Here is an 18,934-nt window from a genome sequence, read left to right as displayed (position 1 = left end):
TGGGAACCTCCATATGCTGCGGGTGTGGCCCTAAAAAAAAAAAAAAAAAAAAAAAAAAAAAAAAATTTGGCATAGGATGGAAATTGATAATTCTTAGAAATAGAAATTCATATAGCCTATAAACATCAGAAATGCTCTACCTTACTAGTAATTAGAGAAATGGAAATAATTTTTTTTTTCACTTAAAGTTAGATACGAACATTTGAGGAGTTCTCTTATGGCAGAGTGGGTTAAGAATCTGGCGTTGTCACTGCATTAGCTTGGACCACTGCTATGACAATGCCAGATCTTTAACCCACTGCATCACAAAACTCCTCAGCAACCATTTTTATCATATTTTAACTGATCTTTACATACACAGTGTATATCATTTAAGTTTTTAAAAGTATATGAATACATAGAAAATATAGCGTACCAAACTAGTAGTTATCTCTGATATGGGAAAACTAAGATGGGGAGTAATCAAGGCAATTTTCACTTTTTTGTAATGTCAGGATTTTTTCACAATGGTGATTTACTTATATTTATTCATTGGTATTTACTTATATAACTTTAAAGGAGGAGGAAGTGGGAGGGACAGGGAGTTTGGGGTTCATAGGTGCAAACTATTACATTTAGAATGAATAAGCAATGAGGTCCTATTGTGTAGCACAGGGAACTATACCTAATCTCTTGGGATAGAACATGATGGATGATAATATGAGAAAAAGTATCAATATATGTATATATATGACCAGGTCCCTATGCTGTACAGCAGAAATTGACACAACACTGTAAATCAACTATACTCTAATACAAAAATAAATAAAATATGTAAAAGTCATAGAACTCCTTTTATATAATATCATATGAGAAAAATATGTGATAAAAGCCAGTTGTAGAATATGATTTTAGTTTGCTAAGAAGTGTGTGTGTGTTGCATAGGAAAAAAGACTAAAATAACATTTACCACAATGCTAAAGTGTAGAATAGAATCCATTACAAAATGAATACATCTCTCTAATTTTCAAGTTTCCTTGAGGCTCTTGAATTTAGTGTTCATTGCTATACTTCTTTATTTGTCCTTAGAAAACCTCACAAATTATTAAATTACCTATTATCAAAACCTTTCAAATTATTTTGATGATATTCTGTTTGTATGCAGGAATTATCTTCTAATCTTCAGCAGAAGCTATGTTCTTTTCAAGAGGAAATGATTAAGGAGAGGAATCTCTTTGAGGAAGAATTAAAGCAAGCACTGGATGAGCTAGATAACTTACAGCAAAAGGAAGAACAAGCTGAAACCCTGGTCAAGCAGTTGGAAAAGGAAGCAGAATCTAGAGCTGAAGAACTAAAACTCCTAGAAGAAAAGCTGAAAGGGTTTGTATTAATAGACCTTCCTGCTGATAAATGACTTCAGATGCTAAAAAGTATTTTCTAGTACACTCACTCAGGATTCTCACACCAGTCATGTGAGTGGTGAGGCTGGAATTAATTTTACAGGTAAGGAACAGACACAGAGAGGTAAATAACATGCACAGGAGATGCATGCAAACAAGTATGACAACCAAAGTCAGAAGCCCTGCACGTTGTTTGTTTAAGGCCCAAGGTTTTGGGGTTTTGGGCTTGTTTGTTTGTTTTTCAGTTCTTTTGGGGCCACACCCATGGTATATGGCAGTTTCCAGGCTAGGAGTCGAATTGGAGCTGTAGCCGACAAGTATGCCACAGCCACTGCCACAGCAGTGCCAGATCCAAGCTGCGTCTATAAACTACACCACACCTCATGGCAACGCCGGATCCTTGACCCACTGAGTGAGGCCGGGAATCGAATCTGTGTCCTCATGGATGCTAGTCAGATTAGTTTCCACTGAGCCATGGCGGGAACCCCAGGCCCAAGGTTTATAATTAAAGAATGTTTTAACAAACAGCCAAGAGTTGGGGCTCTTCTACCAATCTTACATTTTCTAAAAATTATTGGACATTAACATTACAATAACAGATTAAGAAAAATACCTAAAATCTAAGATTCTCACCCTTTAGTAAGAAACATTTCCATTTTTTGTCCATATGTACATCAGTTTACATAGCATAAGCTATACTTTTAATTACGTCTTTTGAAGGAGCACAAATACTTCAGAAGAAACAATTAAAGAGCAAAATGGGAAAAAACATCCAGAACTGGAAAACATTCAAAATAAAAAATTTTATCATTGAAAGTGAAAAGCCTAAGAGCTCATGCTTTTTTTTAAACTCCAATTTCATATTGTTTTCATCACATTATAAGTCCTACTCTACTATATTTAATTAAAATATCCAGGTTGATTCTTGAGTTCAAATTGTAAACAGATATTTGAATCCTTAGGATTTTTCATATCTGTAGCATATATGGAAGTTCCCAGGCTAGGGGTCAAATCAGAGCTGCATCTGCAGACCTATACCACAGCCACAGCCACACCAGAGCTGAGCTGCTTTTGCAACCTACACCACAGCCTGCAGCAACAACTGATCCTTAACCCACTGGGTGAGGCTAGGTATCAAACCTGGATCCTCATGGACACTGTGTCGAATTCTTAAGCTTCTGAGCTTCAGTGGGAACTCCGAATCCTTAGGATTTTAACAATAAGAAATTTTCCTGGAAGGAACCACAGACTAGACATGAACCTAAGAACTATCATTTACCTCTCAACTGTATCTATCTCTTGTTGGATACTTTTGTTATTAATCCCTTTTCTGTTTTCTTTAGTGATTGGTAATTAAAAAACAAAAAAAACCACCAAGATTATATTTATGCCTGCATTTGTGGGAAATTACACAAAACTGTTATTACAAGAGTATAATTAGGGGGAATAATTCTATACTGCAGCCAGTCTCAGGGACAGGCACTTTAAGAATCTTAAGGAGTTCTCGTGTGGCTCAGTGGTTAACGAATCCGACTAGGAACCATGAGGTTGCGGGTTTGATCCCTAGCCTTGCTCAGTGGGTTGAGGATCCGGCATTGCCGTGAGCTGTGGTGTAGGTTGCAGACGAGGCTTGGATCCCGTGTTGCTGTGGCTCTGGCGCAGGCTGGTGGCTACAGCTCCGATTCGACCCCTAGCCTGGGAACCTTCATGTGCCGCGGGAGCAGCCCTCAAAAGGCAAAAAGACAAAAAAAAAAAAAAAAAAAAAAAAAAAAGGAATCTTAAGTAGATGATGTCAGTTTTGGAAAGAAAGATTAAATAATCATTCTAACTCAGAATTCAGTCCAGAAGTCAGGAGATAAAGATTTTATTTCTTGATGTGTTAACTAGTTGTGAGATTCTGAGCAAGACATTCTTAATTGCTTTAATTTTCTATCTCATTCAATATAAAAAGGAGTCTTATGAGATAATTTCTAAAGTCCTTTACTGGCTTAAGGGAGAAATTTAGAAGTTGATAGTGGCTCCTCTAGAGGGCGGGAAAGAGAATATTTTTATTATAAACTCTTTAGTACTGTTTGATTGCTTTTAGCTATGGTGTACATTTTTAAATCCTATCATTACGGAATGAATTTGACCAAGTGTTTATCTTGTCTCAGTGTCCACTTTATTCTGTAAGTGAATAATACTTCTTCTTTGTAGTTTTTAGTTACATATGTAATTCTTTAAAAATCTCTTATAAGCCATGTTCTTACAGAAAATTTGTATCACCATTGTGGTAGTATGTAGTACTAATTTTTTTTTAAATCTCTGAGATTTGTAGTATATATTTATAAAGATGACTTAAAATAATCCGCTAAATAAACAAGTTGTTGGAGTTCCCCTCGTGGCTCAGTGGGTTAAGGATCCAAGATTGTCACTGCTGTGGCTTGGGTTCCATCACTGGCCAAGGAATTTCTGCCTGCTACAGTTGCGATGTGAATGAACGAAGAAATAAATAAGTTGCTGAATCTTTGAATAATTAACTATTATGTGGTTTATTGGTATAACCAAAATGAATCTACATAGTCCTATAACTTTTTTTGAAAAGAACTTTTAAAATGAAGTGTTCTTAACTGTACTTACTGCTTCTTTTTTTTTTTTTTTTTTTTTTTTTCATTTTTTTGGCTATACCCATGACATATGGAAGTTCCCTGTCCAGGGGCTCAAATATGAGCCACAGCTGTGACCTATGCCACAATTGTTATTCCTTAACCCACTGCACCACAGCAGGAACTCCCTTAGTACTTGTTAAATGTCTAAATACAGAGAATTAAATTTTATTCATTCCAAGTGGTTTTTTTTGGGGTTTTTTTTTGTTTGTTTGTTTTTTTGTCTTTTGTCTTTGTTGTTGTTGTTATTGTTGCTATTTCTTGGGCCATTCCCGCGGCATATGGAGGTTCCCAGGCTGGGGTTGAATTGGAGCTGTAGCCACCGGCCTATGCCAGAGCCACAGCAACGCGGGATCCGAGCCGCGTCTGCAACCTACACCACAGCTCACGGCAACGCCGGATCGTTAACCCACTGAGCAAGGGCAGGGACCGAACCCGCAACCTCATGGTTCCTAGTCGGATTCGTTAACCACTGCGCCACGACGGGAACTCCCCAAGTGGTTTTTAACTGGTAATCCTTCACATTCTTTAATCTTGGCTACTGCCAAGATTCTCTTTTAATCTTTCTTCCAAAAACGTGTTTAAACTACCTGCGTAAGTATATATAATATGAAAAGTTAAGTAAATTAGAATGAAAACAAACAGAGTTCCCATTGTGGTGCATCGGAAACAAATCCACTAGTATCCACGAGGATTCAGGTTGGATCCCTGGCCTCGCTCACTGTGTTGGGGATCCGGCCTTGTGGTGACCCCTGGTGTAGGTCGAAGATGCGGCTCGGATCTGGTGTTGTTGTGGCATAGGCCGGCAGCTGTAGCTCCGATTCAACCCCTGGCCTGGAAATTTTCATATGCCACAGGTGCGGCCCTAAAAAGAAAAAAAAAAAAGTAAAGTAACAGCAGGAAAGATAAACTGAAGCTGTATGTAAATAAACATGTTACTAGATGTAGGTCATAAGTTTAGGTCTAAGCTGTTCAGTAACTAACATAAAATGGAAGATACAGGATATATGATTCATAGTGTCTTTCTAGGGTAATGATTTGCAGCTAGCGTTTTATCTTTTAACTGTTTCTTAGGAAAGAAGCTGAACTGGAGAAAAGTGATGCTGCTCACACTCAGGCCACCCTGCTTTTGCAGGAAAGGTATAACAGTACAGTGCAGAACCTGGGAGATGTTACTGCTCAATTTGAAAGGTATTTTTGTGGGGAGCCTGCACTCTCAAACATATGAGCAGGGAGGGGGTGTTTACCTAGGGAAATCTGTCAACAAAGTAATCACATAAATAAAATGATTGGTATTACTTTAAATTCCATAATGACCTGTTATAAGTTGGCTTTATCTGATAGTCTCAGAATACATGGTAAATTCCCTCTCCCACTATCCATTTCAAATTTTCATGTACTCTCAAACCTTCGGCTCTTCTGTCTTACCCTCCCAATGTGATCATTTTTGTCATGAAGGATCCAAAAGCTTTTATTTCCTTTTCATCAAACCTGTAAACACCCCTGCGTTCGTGTTCATCCTGTCTCCCTCCCACTCATTACAGATGAAATATCTCATTCCTTTAACCTTCAGTGACCTCTTTCCATCATTTGTCCTTTGTCTCATAATTTTCTCTTTCCTAAAATTTTCCTAGTCAATATTAAAACATGTTAATGCACCTTCATCTTCAAAATATTTTTTAAAAAAACCTCCTTTTTTCCTCCACTTCCTTCTGCAGCTATCCAATAACATCTCTCACTCCCAACATCTGTCTTACCCCCAAATTCTGTTCCTTTTCGTAGCTCATCTTCTTGATTAAAGATTATATACTGTATCCACTTCCTCTATCCCATCTACTTGTTATTTTCCCTTTCTTAAAAAAAACTTTATTTGCAGGGGGGACTACAAATTGCAAAGGATAATACCATAAATGCCCATGCATCACACAATCTTACACCAAGAGTACATTAATGTTAATGTTTTTACTTATATTTGCTTTAGATCATTTCAGGAGGAAAACTCTTATCTATTAGTATGTTCAATACATAGAAAAGATATACAATGTGTACAATGATTGTAAACCATAAGGTTAAAATTAGCGTTCATGAGCTCGTAAAAGACAACTATAAGCCAAAAGATTTTAACAGCTCCGTGTCTATATGAATTCCTCCTATCCCATCTCATGATTTTCCCCAATAGATAACACCATCTCAAAGTCTACATTATTTCCTTGCTTTTTTCCTGTGTATAATTTTATACTGTGCATATCCATACAAATAGTATATTATCTAATATAGCTTTTTCCAGAATTTCACCAAAAAAATAACATCATGGTGTACACCCTATCCTGGGCCTTTTCACGCGTCGTTCTGTATGTTTCTACACTTGAATAACATTGTTGCCTGAGGTTATAGTTTGTTCATGGTCACTGCCATACAATATTTGATTTTATCAGTCTGCCACTATCCATTCTTTCTTTGGGCTTTTGGGTTGGTTCTCATTTCTTTCATTTTATTAATAGTACTCTATGGCTGTTCTTGTGGTCTTCTAGTATATACCTGTAAGAATTGCTCTAAAGTCATGTTTATGTGCATATTCAACTTTACATTTTTATGGCAAACCACTTTACAAAGTGAGGGTGAAAATCTATACTCTCACTAGTGATGTGTGAGTCCCCATTAATCTGCCTCCTCCCCAAAGCTTATTAGACTTCATAAATTTTGCTAGTGTACTAAACCCAAAATGGCTTCTTCTTGTGGATAATTTATCTTTCCTTTTCTGTACAAGACTAGTATATGACTTTTGTTCATTTCTCTATGAGATTATCTTTTCCTCACTGATTTATAAAGTTTCCATCAGCAATATGGATGCAAATATCATCTCCCAAATTATGGCTTATCTTTTCATTTTCTTTATGGTTTCTTCTTTCTTCAAAATTTTATTGGAGTATAGTTGATTTACAATGTTGTATTCGTTTTAGGTATACAGCAGAGTGAATCAGTTATACATATACATGTATCCATTCTCTTTTCTCATGTAGGTTATTACAAACAATTGAGTAGATTTCCCTGTGCTGTACAGTAGGTTCTTGTTAATTATCTATTTTATACAGTAGTGTGAATATGTTATTCCCATCCTCCTAACTTATCTCCCCACAGTTTCCCCTGTGGTAACCATAAGTTTGACTTTGAAATCTGTTTGTTTCTGTTTTATAAAGATTCTTTTGTATCGTTTTTATTAGAGTCTATGTATAAGTTATATGATATTTGTCTTTCTCTGTCTGACATGGTGTGATATTCTCTAGGTCCATCCATGCTGCTGCAATGGCATCATTTTGTTCTTTTTATGGCTGGGTTATACTCCATTGTATATATGTACCATATTTTCTTTATCCATTCGTCTGTTGTTGGACATTTAGATTACTTCCATGTCTTTTCAAATTATGGTTTTCTTTGAAAATATGCCCAAGAGTGGGATTCCTGGATCATATGGTAGTTTTATATTTAGTTTTTGAAAGAACCTCCATACTCTTCTCCATAATGGTTGCACCAGTTTACATCCCCACCAGCAGAGTAGGAGGGTTCCCGCTTCATACCCTCTCCAGCATTTGTTGTTTGTAAATATTTTTTTGTTTGTTTGTTTTTCTTTTTTGGGCTGCATCTGCAGCATATGGAAGTTCCCAGGCTAGGTGTTGTTGAATCAGAGCTGCACCTGCTGGCCTACCCCACAGTCACATCAAGGCCAAATCTAAGCCACATCTTCAACCTACACTGCATCTCGAGGCAACCCCGGCTCCTTAACTCAACCCACTGAGCAGGTCAGGGATGGAACCTGCATCCTCATGGATACTAGTTGGGTTTTTAACCCACTAAGCCACAATGGGAATTCCTGTTTGTAGACTTTTGATGATGGCCATTCTGACTAATATGAGGTAACATCTCATTGTAGTTTTAATTTGCATTTCTTTAATAATTAGTGAATTGAGCATCTTTTCATGTATTTTTTGGCCATCTGTCTGTCTTCTTTGAAGCAATGTTTTTTTAGATCTGCCCCTTTTTTAATTGGGTTGTTTATTTATTTATTTATTTATTTTTGTCTTTTTGCTATTTCTTGGGCCACTCCCGCAGCATATGGAGGTTCCCAGGCTAGGAGTCCAATTGGAGCTGTAGCTGCCAGCCTACGCCAGAGCCACAGCAACGCGGGATCCGAGCCACATCTGCGACCTACACCACAGCTCACAGCAACGCCAAATCCTTAACCCACTGAGCAAGGGCAGGGATCCTAGTCGGATTCGTTAACCACTGCACCACCAGGGGAACTCCTGTTTGTTTTTTTTGATACAAAGTTGCATGGAGATGTTTGTGTGTTTTGGAGATTAATCCCTTCTTGGTTGCTTCATTTGCAATGATTTTGTCTCATTTATGTTGGTTTTTTTTTTCTTCTGTTGAATGGAAATTCTCAATTTTAATGTGGTTAAGTTTATAGATTTTTTTGTAAATACTTTCGTAGTCAATAATATCTTTCTATCCCAAAACATATGCCTCAGGTGTTGCTGTAAAAAGGAAAAAAAAAAGTAGTGCCTTAGGAAGTTTTTACCCATTCTGTGGAGTCTGTCACCATCAGTATGCTAATAACATAAAAAATATAAAGATACTCACCTAATTGTTTTCCGAAAGTTTCAAAGTTTTACTTTTTATTTTCTACCTCAAACTAGTTTTAGAGTGTGTAGTAATAACGGGATGAAATTCACGTTTGTTTTTCCATGTGAATAACCAGTTACCGAATACCCATTCATCGACTAGTACCTTCTTTCCCCATCTGATACACTATGACATACATATAATATATCTATATGCACACTCTAATATACATGAATATATTTATGACTTATGTCAGCATTAAATATATGTTTATAGATAGATATAAATTTTTTTTTTTTTTTTTTTTTTTTTTGTCTTTTGTTGTTGTTGTTGTTGCTATTTCTTGAGACACTCCCACAGCATATGGAGGTTCCCAGGCTAGGGGTTGAATCAGAGCTGTAGCCACCGGCCTACGCCAGAGCCACAGCAACGCGGGATCCGAGCCACGTCTGCAACCTACACCACAGCTCACGGCAACGCCGGATCATTAACCCACTGAGCAAGGGCAGGGACCGAACCCGCAACCTCATGGTTCCTAGTCAGATTCATTAACCACTGCGCCACGACGGGAACTCCAGATATAAAATTTTTAATGCTATTCTTAACTCTGAAGGGATTTCCCATCTTGCTACTTAGAAAAATAGTGCCTTGGAGTTCCTGTTGTCACGCAGTGGATTAAGAACCCGACATAGTATCCACTCATAGTGCACCCCTCAGGGTGCAGGTTCAATCTCTGGCATTGCTGTGGCCATGGTGTAGACTGGCAGCTGCTCCTCCAATTTAACCCCTAGCCCCGGAACTTCCATATGCCTCAGGTGCTGCTGTATAAAGAAAAAAAAAAAGTAGTGCCTTAGGAGGTTTTTAGCCATTCTATGGTGTCTGTCACCATCAGTATGCTAATAACATTAAGATTTATTTCTTCAAACCAGACCTCTCCTTTCAGCTCTCTACTCATATATCCATCCACCTACTTGACGTCTCCGAGTAGATACCATACTATCATCTAATATTAACCTGTCCACAATAACTCAGGATCTTCTTTCTATCTTTTTCTACCTCCAGTTACTCATCTTTATTTATCTCAGTCAGTGATATCGACTTCTGAGCTTCTCTTTCCATCTATCTTAGTGTCATCTCAATAATTTTCTCTCCCTTTCTCCTAACATCTAATCTGTTTCTTGAATTTTTCAACTCTGCCTCCAAAAGAAATCTTTTTTTAACTTCCTAATTTTTTTATTGTAGTCGATTTACATAGTTCTGTCAATTTCTGCTGTACAGTGAAGTGACCCAACCATACATACATACATATATATGTACGTATATATTCATTTTCTCACATGATCCTCCATCATGTTCCATCGCAAATGGCTAGGTATAGTTCCCTGTGCTATACAATAGGAGAATAGAGATCCTACATCTTTGTGTTGCCACCTTCTTGGTCTAAGCCTCTTTTACCACTCACCTGGGCTGATAACAGTTGTCTTCTAGTTAATCCTCCAGTTTTGAATTCCTGTCTATTCTCTAACCAGTTGTCCACATATCTCTAGAATAATCTATACACTTACTTAGAGACTTTCAAAGTCTCTCCTTTATGCCTTGGGTAAACCCATTATGCCCGCCAGTGATGACTGACCTATGCCTCTTGCTTCTGCTCCTGCCTCTTATTCAGTAAATTCCAATCCCAGCTCTTAGTGGACTGTATTCTGCCTGCCTCCAAGCGCATATACATCTTTTCTCTCTAAAGTACTTTCCCCAGCTGGCAGGCTAAATCTTGCTTCTCTGTCACATCTCAGCTTAGCTATAAAATCCTTAGAAAGGCCTTTTCTGAATCACCAAGCAAAATGTAGGTTCCCTTGTTCTTCCTGCTAAAGTGCTTTATAGTTTTCCTTTACAACACCACAAATTTAAATATATACTTATTTTTCTTCTTTTTTTTGTTTTGTTTTGTTTTGTTTTTTGTTTGTTTTTTTCTTTTTTTGCAAAACCTAGAGAGGCATTTTCCCCCTCTCTTACCTATAAGACCATAAAGGTAGATAGAGGAGGGATTGTTTAGGCTTTTTTATTTTGGGGTAATTTTCATGTTTGATAGCTGATTTCTTTCCATCTCTATGCATAGTTCTCACACATAGAAGACACTTGACTCTTTTTTCTTTAAACGAACCTCATATGTCATATAAGTTCATATAAGTACTGACATCAAAACAATGAATTCTTACCTGTACAAATGCAAAAATAAATGGATAAGATTTAGTTTGTTTTACCTGAAAGTGTATAAAATACAAACTAATCAGCTATGCAATTGTTATGCATACAGCAGTTAGAAAAATCCTTTAACTTTCTTTTTCTTATTTTATAAGCTATAAAACATTAACAGCAAGTGAGATAGAAGATCTTAAGCTGGAGAATGCATCGCTTCAGGAAAAGGTGGCCAAGGCTGAGAAAAGTACAGAGGATGTTCAGCATCAGATATTGGAAACTGAGAATGCAAATCAAGAATATGCAAGGTATGTAGGAGAAATGTAAACTGTCCCCACCTGTGGCCTTAGAGCCATTAAGACAATTTAATGATGTTGAAATCCAGATGCTAAGTAATGCAGGGAATTGTGGTTGCATGGCTTACTTTGGGTGATCTTCATTCGAGAATTAAGAACTTACACAGTTAAGGAGTTACTCTTATGGCTCAGCAGTAACAAACCCAGCTTGCATCCATGAGGATGCAGGTTCTGCCCCTGGCCTCGCTCAGTGAGTTAAGGATCGGTGGGTTGCCATGAGCTGTGGTGCAGGTCACAGACGTGGCTGGAATGCTGTGTGGCTGTGGCTATGGCCAGCAGCTGCAGCTCCAATTTGACCCCTAGCCTGTGTACTTCCACATGCCACAGGCATGGCCCTAAAAAACCAAAAAAAAAAAAACCAAGTTAAAAAAGTACAATTCTTAAGAGTTCCTTGAGTTTAAAAATAAATAAATTAAGTAATTAAAATGGTTGTAAATTGTTCAGTGGACTCTTCTCTCTCAAACCCAAGGATGCTTCTAGATCTTCAGACCAAATCAGCACTTAAAGAAGCAGAAATTAAAGAAATCACAGTTTCTTCTCTTAAAAAAATAACTGATTTGCAGAACCAGCTCAAGCAACAAGGTGAAGACTTTAAGAAACAACTAGAAGAAGAAACAAGGTAATCTAGATTTAGAACCTGAATGCCACCTATCTCGATTATTTTTTCTGATATACTGTGTTTTTAAACTTAATTTTCCTTTACAGAAAAATTGAAAAAGAAAACTCAATGGCAGAATTAACTGAGGAAATGAATAAGTGGCGTCTCCTCTATGAAGAACTATATAATAAAACTAAACCTTTTCAGGTTTGTCAATTAGGACTTAACCTACTTATATTTAAGAATTTATTTTGTTCTCTGTCACCGTCCTAAGATTAATAGGGTTTTTCGGAAAGACCATTTTTCTGTGCATTTATAATGCCAATGTAACATCCTATTAAAGAAGGCTTATAGATTTTATTACATTATTTTACATATATTTTTAATGTAGCCATTATAGGGTTAAAAAAATATCTGTTTTGTTTGGCTCTGGCCTTAGCACATGAAAGTTCCCAGGCCAGGGGTCAAACCCATGCTGCAAAAGCAACCCAGGCCACTACAGTGACAATGCCAGATCCTTAACGTGCTGCACCACAGGGAACTCGTAAAATAATACCTTTTAATGAGATTTTTAATGTTAATAAGCTTAGAAGGCTATCCTGATATGAACTTTTGACAATTAATCTATGTAAATTTGTGGTACTTGTTTTATTATGATTTCTCTCAGTGTTTCTTTAATACCCTGATCCTAAAAGAATAGATGCTAATCTTGGTACTTAGAAGACAGTATTGGTTATGTCCAATCACATGGCTGGTACAGATTAGGCTGACTAGCAGGCTTTCTTTTCTTGTTTCTTTACCTTCGTTTTAATGATCTTTGAAGTGAACACACTTTTTTAAAAGAGTCTTATAGTCTCTATGAGTAAGTAAGATTTAACAGTTTTGGGTCTTAACTTTATTTTAAAAAAATCATTTTCAGCTACAACTGGACGCCTTTGAAGCAGAGAAACAGGCTTTGTTGAATGAACATGGTGAAGCTCAGGAACAGCTAAATAAACTAAGAGATTCCTATGCTAAATTATTGGGTCATCAGAATCTAAAGCAAAAAATCAAACATGTTGTGAAATTGAAAGATGAAAACAGCCAACTCAAATCGGTTTGTAAAATAACAGTTCTATTGATTTGGGGGTGAAGTAGTTGGTATTCTATTTGTAACATGTAAGTAAACTGAAAGACTTTTGTATCAGGAAAAACTGTTTATTTATTATTTATTTATTTATTGTCTTATTGCCTTTTCTAGGGCCATTCCCGCGGCATATGGAGGTTCCCAGGCTAGGGGTCTAATCGGAGCTGTAGTCATCGGCCCACGCCAGAGCCTCAACAATGCCAGATCCGAGCCTCATCTGCAACCTACATCACAGCTCACGGCAACGCCGGATCCTTAACCCACTGAGCAAGGGCAGGGACCGAACTCACAACCTCATGGTTCCTAGTCGGATTTGTTAACCACTGCGCCACGATGGGAACTCCTTAAGTTCTTTCAAAGACCTACTTTATTGAGATACAAACTCAGTAGATAACTCAATGCTTCATTGAGATATAATTCACATTATCATACAACTCAGCTGTTAAAGTGTACAACTCAGTGTTTTTCAGTGTATTCACAAATAGGTGCAACCATCACCATAGTCAATATTAGAATGCTTTCATCACCTAAAAATGAAAACCCCTGATCCTTTAGTTATCATCTCCATGTCCCCTCATCTATACTTCCACCTCTAATCAGCTCTCTCTGTATATAAATTTCCTTATTCTGGGTATGTAATATTTATAGAATCAAATAATATATAGTCTTACAAAAGTGGCTTTCAGTTAGCATAATGTTTTTGAGGTATCTGTACTTCATTCCTTTTTTTTGGACTGTGCCCACACATGCAAAGGTTCCTAGGCCAGGGATCAAATATGGAGGCACCGCAGTGACAATGCCAGATCTTTAACTTGCTGAGCCACCAGAGAACTCTAGTACTTCATTCCTTTTTATGGCCTAATAACGTTTTATTTTGTGGCTCTGTCACATTTTATTTATCCATTTGTCAGTTGATGGACATTTGTGTTGTTTCCACCTTCTAGCTATTAAATATATGTTGCTGGAAACATTCATGTACAGATTTTTATGTGGACATATGTTCTTGTTTCTCCTGAATTATTCCTAGGAGTAAAGTTGCTGAGTCATATGGTAACTTAATGTTTACAGTATGTTGGACGATTGCAACTGTTGGATTGTTTGCCAAAGCAGCTATAGCATTCTACATTCTCTACATTCTATCAGTCGTCTGTGAGTGTTCCAGTTTCTTCTCATCACTTACTGTCTGACTTGTTGGTTCTAGCTATCCTAGTTGATGTGAAGTGATGCCTAGTTGTGGTTTTGACTTCATTTTTCTGATGACTAATGGTGTTGAGCATCTTTTCATGTGCTTATTGACAATTTGTTTTATTTTCTTGGGAGAAATGTCTATTTAGATCCTTTGCCCGGTTTTTAAATGGATTATTTGTCTTAATAAATTGAGAGGATTCTTTATATATTCTGTTTATACTCCCTTATCGGATGTATTATTTGCTAACATTATCTCCCATTCTTTGCATTTTCTTTTCACTTTCTTGATGATGTTCTTTGAAACACAAAATTTTGATGAAGTCCTCTGTGTATTTTTTCCCTTGTTGCTTATTCTTTGGCATCTAACCATCCTTTGCTAAACCCGAGGTCATAAAGATTTACTCCTGAGTTTTCTTCTGAGAGTTTAGCTCTTACTTTAGGTCATTTATCTATTTTAAGTTAATTGTTATCTACAGTGTGAGGTCAGGGTCAACTTTGTTCTTTAACACGTGGATATTCATTTGTTCCTGTACCATTTGAAGATGGTATTCCTTCCCCTCATTAAACAGTAGTGACACTCTTGTTGCATATCAATAAACTGTATATGTATTGGTTTGTTACTAGACTCTCAAATGTATTCCATCCATCTGTACATCGAGGCTTATACTACCACACTGGCCTGATAGTGTGGGTTTGTAGAAAGCCTCGAAACCAGGAGGCTCGAGTCCTCCTCTCCTACTTTGTTCTTTTTCAGGACTAGCTATTCTGGTCTTGTGAAATTCCTTATGAATTCTAAAATCAACTTTTCAGCTTCTACAAAGAAGTCGACTGAGATTCTAACGGGAATTATATTGAATCTAGATCAATTTGGAACATATTGCCATCTTAACGATATTGTCTTACAGTCTATGAACATTGAATGTTTTTCCAATTATTTAGATTTTTCTTTCTTTCTTTTTCTTTTTTGGCCACCCCCCAGCATATGGAGTTCCGAGGCCAGGGATCGGATCAGAGCCACAGTCACGATCTAACTCTCAGCTTCAGCAGTGCCGACTGTGCCGGGCTGGGGATTGAACCTGCATCCCAGTGCTCCCAAGACGCTGCCAATCCCATTGCACCACAGCGGGAACTCCTCCTTGGGATTTTCTGTGTAGCATATCATATCATGTGCAAATAGAGGTAGTTTTACTTCTTTTCTAATCTGAATGCCCTTTATTTCTTTTTCTTGTCTAAGTTCCTGGCTAGAACCTCTGGTATAATGCTGAATAAAAGTGAGTAGATGTCCCTTCTTTGTTTCCTGATCTAGGGGGGAAACATTCAAATTTCCACCATTAAGCATGATATATTTTAGTGTTTTTATCATTAAAGGTTTAAATTTTGTCTGGTACCTCTTCTGTCTTTATTGAGATGATAAAATTTTTAGAATTCTATTGATACGATGTATTATATTCATTGATTTTGAATTGTTAAAACACTCTTACGTTCCTGAGATAAAGCTCACTTGGTCATGGTGTATAACTTTTTTACATGTTGCTGGATGTGCTTTGCTAGTATTTACAGAGGACTTTTTCATCCATATTCCTAACAGATACTGGTCATTTGCTCCCAGACCGGGGATCAGAGCCAAGCCACAGCAGTGACAATGCCGAGTCCTTAACTACTAGGCCACCACAAACTCCCAATGCTGGTCTTTAATTTTCATGTAATGTCTGTGGTTTTGGTATCTGGGTGATGCTGACCTCATAAAATGAGTTGGGAAATGTTTCATCCTTTCTATTTTTTGGAGTGGTTTATGAAGGATTGCTATTCATTCCTCACTGACTGTGTAGTAGAATTCATCGGTGAAGTCATCTGGACCTGGGCTTTTCTTTGTGAGTGGTTTTTGATTTCTAATTCAATCTCTTCACTTGTGATAGGTCTTTTCAGATTGACTGTCCTTGAGACAGTTTCAATAGTTCGTGTCTTTCAAGAATTTGTCCATTTAGTGCTCGCTTTGGCAGCACATATCCTAAACTTGGAACGATGCAGAGATTACCATGGCCCCTGTGCAAGGATGACACGCAAATTCGTGAAGCATTCCTTATTTTTTTGAAAAAAAAAAAAAGAATAGGGAAAAAAATAATTGGTCCATTTAAATTATCTGATTTGTTGGTGTGCAATTATTTATAGCATTCCATTATAATCCTTTCAATTTTTTATAAGATGAGTAATAATGTCTCCTCTTTCATCTCTGATTTTGGTAATCTGAGTCTTCTCTCTTGTTGTAGTTCCCCTACTTCTGTAAACATGTTTATAATGCCTTTAAATTTAGGGGGTAGGATAAATCCACTATCTTACCACTCTCTCAAGCATGTTTTGTTGCCTGCTTTTTCTCAGTGTATAGGTCACACTTTCCTGTTTGCATACCTTGTAGTTTTTGATTGGAGAATGGGTTTTTTGGGTAGTACAGTATAGAACCTCTGGATATTGCCATCGCTTTCCAGGTGCATTGTTATTTTCTTGTTTAGTGAAGTCTGTTCCTCCTCCCCACCTCAGGTAGAGTTGTACCTCTTATGTTGCTACTCAGGGAGGTTCAGTTTGGGGTGTGCCTACAGTCACCCTGAGAGGCTGGTTTTGATAAGGCGGTCTTCCACTCTCCCTGACCACACAGAACTGCCAACTTATCCCTCTTACTTTCACCAGTGCTCTAGGGCACAGATTGCTGTGTAAACTAATCCAGCCTAATTCTGGCTTCTTTGTTGGAGCTATGTCTTAGGTAGTGATTTTGTTCTGACTCCAACAGGGCTCCTCCCACCTGTCTTAGTCACCTGTTCTCTTCTATACAGCAGACAGCTACAGTTTAGCCTACATTGTGAGTCACCTCCCAGTTCCCTTGCACCACATCCTCTACTCTTCTTAAGAGTACCCTTCAGGAGTTCCCATCGTGGCGCAGTGGTTAACGAATCCGACTAGGAACCATGAGGTTGCAGGTTCGATCCCTGGACTTGTTCAGTGGGTTAAGGATCCGGCATTGCCGTGAGCTGTGGTGTAGGTCGCAGACGCGGCTGGGATCCCGTAGGCCGGTGACTACAGCTCCAATTAGACCTCTAGCCTGGGAACCTCCATATGCTGTGGGAAGCAGCCCTAGAAAAGGCAAAAAGAAAAAAAAAAAAAAATACCCTTCACCTTGAACTTCTCTAAGCTCTTTTGCCAGTGAAGTCAGTTCCTTTGGGGATAAATTAGGAGCTCGGTGCTTTACAGCCTACTTAGCCAGGCAAAATTTCTGAGCCAAGGCACCAGAGCTGGATTTGGGAACAATGGCAAGCTTCTTTTTTTTTTCTTTTTAGGGCCACCCCCGCATATGGAGGTTCCCAGGCTAGGGGTCAGTCAGAGCTGTGGCCACTGGCCTACACCACAGCCACAGCAACGTCAGATCCAAGTCGCATCTGCGACCTATACCACAGGTCACAGCAAGGCAGGATCCTCATGGATGCTAGTCAGATTTGTTTTTCCGCTAAGCCACAATGGGAACTCCCCAGGCAAGCTTTTCTCTGAATGACCCGTCTGTCATAGTGGCTGGGTTCTTGGTAGACTTGGGAGAGAGGGAGATGGGGAGCACCCTGAGGTTTCTTAGTTTGCCTCTCCTGGCATAGAACCATCTCATGATCCAGGGCAATGGTGATCACGGTCTCAGGATTATCAGCACTCTGCACCTGAGGTATGGCCTCTGTCCTATAGAAGAAAGGATCCCCTACTTCTCAACCACATCTGCTTGGGACACAGCCTCAGCAATAGGTAGCTGCAGGCAAGATGAGATATGCTGATGTCCTGCTCCTCCTGGCAAGAATTACCTCTGACTGGGAGCTGGGGGAAGAGGGAGCCCTGTGCTCTTGGCTGCACCAGTCTGGCGTGGAGTCTTTGCTTTGCTAAGCAGGGCGTGGAGAGAGAAGAAACAGGATTGGTTCAAATACCATAGGCCACTGCCTGTTTTACCACATTTTTGTGGGTTTTCTTAAATAAATGTTTCTTCACTTGCTATTTTACCTTAAGACTATTTTCACTTTTCCAGTGTTGCTCAGCGGGTTAAGGATCTGGCATTGTCACTGAAGTTGCTCGGGTAACTGCTGTGGCACAGGTTCAAGGCTTGCCCTGGGAACTTTTGCATGCTGTGGGCACAGCCAAAAAAGAGACCATTTTTCAGAGGCCTTCAAATCGTTGTCATTTTTTATTATTTTGCTTTTTTATGGCCACGCCCTCAGCGTATGGAAGCTCCCAGGCTAGGGGTCGAATTGGAGCCTCAGCTGCCGCCTATGACACAGCCACAGCAACGTGAGATCCTAGCCTCATCTTCAACCTACACCCACAGCTCACAGCAATGCCATATCCTCAGCCCACTGATCGAGGCCAGGGATCAAACTCCTGTCTTCATGGATCCTAGTTGGGTTTGTTAACCACTGAGCTACGAAGGGAACTCCCTGGTTCCTTTTTATAATTTTTATTTTCACTAGGGAGCTGGTCAGCAGAGCTTCTCATGCCGTCATGCCAGAAGTTGATCTCGGCATTTAATTTGACATTGAACTTTTATCAGAAACATAACTTTGTACCTGTAGAGGAACAAGAAGATGTAAATGACTCATTATCTTCTTTGTCAACAGTCAAAGTCATTTTGTAATTTATAGTCTGAAAGCCTATATCTTTTGGCCTTAGGTTTGAAAAATGAGCGACTTTGGGATTTGTCAGTAACACGGACCATGCATTTCGCCAGCATAATCTTTTGTTTTTAGGGCCTCTCCTGCAGCATATGGAAGTTCCCAGGCTAGGATCAAAGCCACATCTGTGACCTACAC

At 38.5% G+C, this 18,934-nt stretch overlaps 1 protein-coding gene and 1 non-coding gene across 3 annotated transcripts in view; both read left to right on the top strand.

Annotated features, from left to right (window-relative positions):
* The window catches only part of HMMR (hyaluronan mediated motility receptor), a 41,261-nt gene that overhangs the window by 18,916 nt on the left and 3,411 nt on the right, over nt 1–18,934 (top strand). For both annotated transcript variants that reach the window (XM_003134082.7, XM_005672556.4), the window contains exons 11-16: nt 1,145–1,359; nt 5,099–5,215; nt 11,002–11,148; nt 11,666–11,815; nt 11,902–12,001; nt 12,714–12,890. In XM_003134082.7, the coding sequence (XP_003134130.3) occupies nt 1,145–1,359; nt 5,099–5,215; nt 11,002–11,148; nt 11,666–11,815; nt 11,902–12,001; nt 12,714–12,890 (906 nt within the window). The remainder of the gene's footprint in view (nt 1–1,144; nt 1,360–5,098; nt 5,216–11,001; nt 11,149–11,665; nt 11,816–11,901; nt 12,002–12,713; nt 12,891–18,934) is intronic.
* Nucleotides 16,093–16,196, top strand: LOC146395655 (U6 spliceosomal RNA). Its single transcript, XR_014831654.1, has one exon. It is a non-coding gene; the product is annotated as a U6 spliceosomal RNA (small nuclear RNA).

Source organism: Sus scrofa, chromosome 16 (genome assembly GCF_054392235.1).
Source record: "Sus scrofa isolate SSC_HxYL_T2T_F1_AM1 chromosome 16, Sscrofa_HxYL_maternal_Yorkshire_Landrace_v2.0, whole genome shotgun sequence".
NCBI classification, from domain to species: domain Eukaryota; kingdom Metazoa; phylum Chordata; class Mammalia; order Artiodactyla; family Suidae; genus Sus; species Sus scrofa.
The sequence above is the reverse complement of the archived record's forward strand: the minus strand, read 5'-3'. Positions and strand labels throughout refer to the sequence as shown.